General features: G+C 35.5%; 1 protein-coding gene across 1 annotated transcript; it reads left to right on the top strand.

Moving 5' to 3' along the window:
• Window positions 1-703: 703 nt before the first annotated feature.
• On the top strand, window positions 704-4,397 carry LOC131045332 (ferredoxin--NADP reductase, leaf isozyme 1, chloroplastic). The gene is made up of 9 exons (XM_057978912.2): window positions 704-944; window positions 1,016-1,298; window positions 1,422-1,555; window positions 2,640-2,718; window positions 2,991-3,082; window positions 3,275-3,352; window positions 3,446-3,508; window positions 3,626-3,860; window positions 4,007-4,397. The coding sequence occupies exons 1-9, from the start codon at window positions 834-836 to the stop codon at window positions 4,072-4,074; spliced, it is 1,143 nt and encodes a 380-aa protein (XP_057834895.1). The 5' UTR covers window positions 704-833; the 3' UTR covers window positions 4,075-4,397.
• The last annotated feature ends 2,304 nt before the right edge of the window (window positions 4,398-6,701 follow it).

Raw genomic sequence — 6,701 nt, 5'->3', positions numbered from 1 at the left:
CCAAAAAGAAGAGATGATGTCTCTTGTTGAGTTTGTGCATGGTTTTGGGGATTGGTGTCTCCAATGGGTTGGTGCCTACAAATCATTTAATAGGGGATTGGGGTCTCATGTGAGTTGAGCCTACAAAGCTTGTAAAGAGAATTTAATATAAGCAATATTATGTTGTAGTTTTCTTTTGAAAGAGTTTCCATGCAAATCTTGTGTTCTTTTTATGTTTCTTAATTGTTAGATCTAGTGTGATTGATATTGTTATGGTTGTTAAGTTTTGAAAAAGTAGAAGTTTATCTTATACCAATTCACCCTCTCTTTGACGAGGCAAGTGCCCCATAAGCTCTAAAGATGATTAATTGAGCTCTAACGTGCCAACCACTGGATAACTCATAAATGAAAAGAATTGATCTCCAAACTTACATGAAAATGAATAATTTTTTGATTATCATTCTCAACTTCTTAACTTAGATATTTATTAATTAAATAATTAGAAAATCAGAATAAAAATATAGTGAAAACACTTTATTTCCATTACACTATGAAAATATTTTTCTAAAATATTTCTTCAATATAATGAAAACCCTTCAATATCGAAAAGTAATGATTGCTAGAGTGAATGGGGAAAGTTGTACAAGATTAGTATTAGGTAGTAGGAGAAAGAAATGAACATGAAGCCAAGGTCTTGACCTCTGATGTGAGTTAACTTATCCACTTAGAATGAACGCCACTCTTTCCTCTCCACTCTCCTCCACCCAATCCTTATTCCCTTAATACTCCCCACAACGCCCACATATACTCCCTGCATCTGCAGCTGTACATTGTTAATTCCCTCTCTCGTGACAATGGCTGCCATCACCGCTGCAGTTTCTCTCCCCACATCGGCGCATTCCTCTTCCCTTGCTCGGATTTCATCTTCGTCCTCTTCTTCTGCTGATAGACTTTCATTTCAAAAGGTAATCAGTTCATTACTGCTAGTGTTTTGCATTAGAATTGGAAATTGACGTGGTGGATTGTGCATTTATAGGCATTCCAAGGCACCAGACTGAGCAGCTGCGAAGGAAAACCTGTCGTGGGGTTGAGCACCGGCAGAGGCAGAATAGGCCTCCTCCTTGTGAATGCCCAAGGGACAAGCACAACAACAGAGGCCCCTGCAAAGGTCGTCAAGGAATCAAAAAAGAATGAGGAAGGGGTGGTGGTGAACAAATTTAAGCCCAAGAGTCCTTACATTGGTCGCACTCTCCTCAACACCAAAATCACTGGGGACGATGCCCCTGGAGAGACATGGCATATGGTCTTCTCAACAGAAGGTCTCATCTAAATTTAAACACACATCAATTATAGTATTAACCCATTTTCAATTCTATGCTCTAGTGCCCCTTTTGGTATATGGGTAAATTGCGTGCCTTAATTACTCCCTAATGTCAATGCAGGAGAAATTCCATACAGAGAAGGGCAATCAATTGGAATCATCCCAAAAGGAGTGGACAAGAATGGGAAGCCCCACAAGCTCCGTCTTTATTCCATTGCCAGCAGTGCACTAGGGGACTTTGGGGACTCTAAAACAGTAAGTTTCAATGCCTTCCTGCTTATAAATTCATACTGCACTTTACCCAAACCAACATACCAGTTGCAGCAGAAATTCTTCCATCCATGTGGAACAGTACTGTGTTTTTTCACCGATATCATTGATTAGAATTTTTTGTTTGTTGAAAACCTAGGTAGAAGATTTTGTATCAACTTTCAGGATCAGTTCTTTGATTTGTTGGGATAACGTGATATTGTGTTACTATTTTTATCCCGAAGATGGATCACAGAAAATCTTCCTACTTTAGGTTCTTGGAAAGATGAATTCGGGTAGAGCATATTTTGATTAATCATTTTTTAATAAACAGCTTTTAGAGTAATAAATTACAATAATCCATTTTTTTCCCAAGAAAATGAATTGAGAAAATAAAAAAAGCTTAGAGATATGAATTATACAAAATCTTGAAAGAAATGTATGGAAATTCTATGTATTTGTAAAAACAAACCCTAACCTGACGGGCAAAGTAGTAAATCCAGGCGACAAGTGTAGTTGTCGAAGTACCAAACTCTTTGTGAAGTGATGCATCTTTATATTATGTACTTGAGTGTCACTTTTGGAATTTCAAATGTTTTTTTTCAAATTGTTGGATCTTACATGGGATTTGATTTAAAAAAACTTACATTTTCCATATTAATCTTTTTATTGGAAACGTTTCATTATATCATATTTATCCCGAAAAAATAAGAGAGCATTTGTGAAGGATTACAATAAAAGGTGGGGGAATGTTCAAATTTGTTGTCATTCCCTTTGTTTTCAAGAGCTCTCAATCCACCCTTTGGCAATATGTGCTGCATTGCGTGGATAAAATTTTTCACAGTGGATCACCAAGCCCTTTTTCTTTACTGTTAAGTTTCATATTTGTAGACAAACAGGTACTTAAGTAGGTGGTCAGTTGCTTTTAGTCTTAAGCATCAGTTGAAATTTATAATATGCTTGTTTGCTCTGGAAGTAAAAGGATCCTTACTAAGATAATTTATTATTGCTTACCTGTTTTGCTTTTGCATGACAATTCGATATGCTTTGTTATATTCAAATTCATCTTTTGAGGAGGTATATTGTGCAGGTTTCTTTGTGCGTTAAACGTCTTGTATATGCTAATGACCAAGGAGAGATAGTAAAAGGAGTATGCTCAAACTACCTGTGTAAGTTTGCTATTGAGCACAAAATACTCTCCTGTTTGATTAGTATCAACGGAACATTCTTTGGGGATGGTTCACCTTTTTCTTTCTGAAGCCATATGTTTTTTGATTTTATTTTTATGAATAAGTCCATTTTAACCTTTTGTTAAATTCAGTTGTAAAATTTTGTGAAAGTGTTGCGATGCTGTTAGTTGAGTTGAAACAAGTGCCTTTAATTTTTCTGGCAATATGTATGATTTTTCTATTATTTTGAGACGTTAATATGGAAACTGTAGGTGACTTGAAGCCTGGGGAAGATGTTACAATCACAGGTCCAATTGGGAAAGAAATGCTTATGCCTTCTGATCCTAATGCAACTGTAGTTATGGTAAGCATTTTTCTCAAAAAAATTGTCACTCCATCTTAATGGATTGGATGTTAAAAGATGCTACTCATAGAGATTTTTGGTGAGCAGCTGTTGGCTTTTAGTTTTAACGACCAATTGGTATGTATAGAAAAATAAGAATGACAAGTTATATGGCTTTATACAATTGAACTTGACTATTTGTTTTAATGGTAGCTTGGTACTGGTACTGGTATTGCACCCTTCAGAGGTTTCTTGTGGAAAATGTTTTTTGAGAAGCATGACGACTACAAGGTATCCTCAAACTGACATTTGATCTGTTGAGGAACATTTTGTCTTATCATATTTCATTTCATGTGTTATGTCTGACCTAAAATGATATTGCAGTTCAATGGGTTAGCATGGCTATTCTTGGGTGTTCCTACAAGCAGTTCCTTGTTGTACAAAGAGGTAAGCTGATTCCAATTCTGTAACTAAATTGACCGAGCTCAACAAACATATACCCAGTCCTGTTGAGAAACGACTGAATTTCAGAATTTTTAATTAGAGTATGACATCTTCTGACAGGAATTCGAGAAGATGAAAGAAAAGTACCCTGACAACTTAAGGGTGGACTTTGCAGTGAGTCGTGAGCAAACAAATGAAAAGGGAGAAAAGATGTACATTCAGACCAGAATGGCCCAGTATGCAAAGGAGCTCTGGGAGTTGTTGAAAAAGGACAGCACCTATGTGTATATGTGTGGTTTAAAAGGCATGGAAAAGGGCATTGATGAAATCATGGTCTCATTGGCAGCTGCAGATGGTAATTACTCAATCAAAAATGCGTTTTTTTAGTTGGTTGCAAATTACAAGTAAAACATTGATGCAAAGCATACACAGTTATTTCCAGAAGCCTATGAATAAACAAATGAAGTAGAACTATGTCATTGACCATTACATATTTTGCAGGTATTGACTGGGCAGAATACAAGAGGAAGTTGAAGAAAGAGGAGCAATGGAATGTGGAAGTCTACTGATGCTTCATAACAATAATCTTTTCTTGGGAGCCTTATGTTTCTGTACCATAGCTAGTGAAGTGAAGTTTCAATGGAAGGCAAGTCCTGTTTTCAAAGAGGGCTCTCAAAGCAAAGCTTTTTACTCGCAGGAAGATGGTAGCTATACGCCTATTGAAGAAACATTTACCTACACTTGTATCCGCAAAATTTTAGTGATAAGAGGTAATCTATCACATTAGTGTGCTTTAAGCCCATTTGTTTCTCTCAAGACCAAATCTTAAGGAAAGCTTGTTCAATTATGGAGGGAGATAATTATTACATAATTAATAAAGGGGTTGTTTAAATGTTGTTTTTTTACAATTTTAAATTTAAGTTAAATAAAAACTATGATCCCGATTTCCCAGGCCAGCCCATCTAAAATCAGGGGGAAAAAGTCCCCCCAAGTTTTTCTTACAAATCTAAAAGAAATGTCTTTCTTCTTAAGTCGGAGACTTGTGTGTCAGAATTGACTCTAAACTTTAAGTAAACATTTATATGAACAATGTGGGTGGGGTCAAGATGATATGGGGAGGGTTTCGATGTTACAGTGGATATTAATGAAACATCAAACAGTAAACAATAATTTGGAAACACAGGTTATGCTATGCATCTCTGTCGCTGCTGTTGTAGCATTTTTATGTATAGAGTCGATCATATGGCAGGTTGACAATAAATTTGAAAGGCGCAGAACCATAAGCCTTCATTGTCGAATTGATGAGAATGGTAGAAGCTCAAGAATGTCTACCGATAATTTGGTGAAGTGAAGATAGTCTTAAAATAAATATTTTGTGAAAGCAAAAATAAAGATGGTATTTGTACTCAGTTGAAATTTAACAAATCGAATAACATGATTAGTCTTTAAAATAGTTAAAAGAGCTGAAGAATTTGATGAATTGAAAATTTTAGCAATTTGAAAAATGTTTAAGATAAAAAGTTATAAGGGCTGGAGGCCTGGCTTGATTGGTGAGAGCTTCTTGTGCTAAAGCATGAGGCCATGAGGTCCAGTTTCTCTCCAGTCCACATGGTACCGGAGGACGTGTCATGCTAGCATCATTGGTCATCGGTCACACTAAAGGAGAGGCTGCCCGATTCTTGCAGTCTAAAAAAAAAATTAAAAGTTTTAAAATAGCATTTAGTAAAGTGGATAATGAAAATTTTACAATATTAAAATTTTGGTAATTTGAAAATTTATATAAATTTAAAGCTCATCAAGATTATGTTGAATATAACATAATGAATTATAAATCTGTACAATAGTTATATAAGAAATGAATAGAATAGTAAATGTGAGTTTTATAGTTGTTTGTTATTGAAGAGAATAGAAGTGCATACCTTGATCTTTTACTTTCTTGTTAAATACTCACTTTGATCATCATAAATACATCGTCTTAACAATTAATTTGTCATTTTTTCTTTTCATAAACTGACAATCCTGAAGCATATCACACATCAAACTACCTTAGCCTCCAATTGTTAACCAACTCTAATTTATCATACTCTAATTGGTGAAAAACCAACTCTAATATATCATATTCTAATTGGTAACTCTTTATTACTTGATGCATATCCATGTGATATGCAAAACTAAAATACACAACTATTTGTAACCAATTAGGAAGCATAGGTTACAAATACATATGTTAGAGATAAATGAGGACAAGTCAAGGATAGGATATGCATTTAGTTGTGACTAAAAAAAATAGATTATTTTCTTTTCTTCAATCAAATACTTAATGATTTGGTTTTTAGGGAAGAAAACATGTGTTGGGTTAATCATGAACTTAATAAGTTATCTCTATTGTTATTCCTTCATAACAAACATCTTAAGTTCTCAAGGAAAAAATGAATTTTGGTTTGAAGTCAAGAAGAGGATGTTTTCCAGATTGCCTCTCAATTTGATAAGAATTTGTGAAGTTATACAGGTGTCGGACTAGGTTGAAGAGAATGAAAATATGGTTCAACTAGAATATGAAAAGGAGAAGGATAGGCTTATTCATGCTTCAGATTGGTCAGAGTTGGAAGATCATGATTTAGATATCCTAAGTAGGCCAATCCTGAAATTCACTAAGGATTGGGTTGAGTGACATATTGCAAAGTTAAAGGCGAAGAATGCTCACGTGACTTACTAGTTGATGGGAGACTTGGACTCTCATAGCGAGGCAACAAAAGGGTCATCAAGAGCCCATGCTAGGGAAGAGGAAATTCTACAAGAAAGATTAGAGTGTAGGAAAGAGAAAAGCATTCTTGAGACTTGGACTCTCATTGCCAGGCAACGAAAGGGTCATCAAGAGCCCATGCCAGGGAAGAGGAAATTCTACAAGAAAGATTAGAGTGTAGGAAAGAGAAAAGCATTCCTAGGAATTCACAAGCAAATAAGAGAAAGGAAAATCAGTTGGAAGAGCTGTAGCAAAAGAAGCCAAGGATAGAGGAAGCACAATCACCTGCCAACTCTTCCAACGTACATGAAGTTGAAATGTTCCTGGAATGAGTTTCAGGAAACTAGCCACATGATGATGATCTTGAAATGGCACAAGCACATGATATTCTCAACATTAGTGCTTCCCATAGGCCTATTCAACAGAAGAGTCAAAGTCAGGAATTTTCTCCAA

The sequence above is a fragment of the Cryptomeria japonica genome, chromosome 3 (genome assembly GCF_030272615.1).
Source record: "Cryptomeria japonica chromosome 3, Sugi_1.0, whole genome shotgun sequence".
In the NCBI taxonomy this organism is placed as follows: Eukaryota; Viridiplantae; Streptophyta; class Pinopsida; order Cupressales; family Cupressaceae; genus Cryptomeria; species Cryptomeria japonica.
The sequence above is the reverse complement of the archived record's forward strand: the minus strand, read 5'-3'. Positions and strand labels throughout refer to the sequence as shown.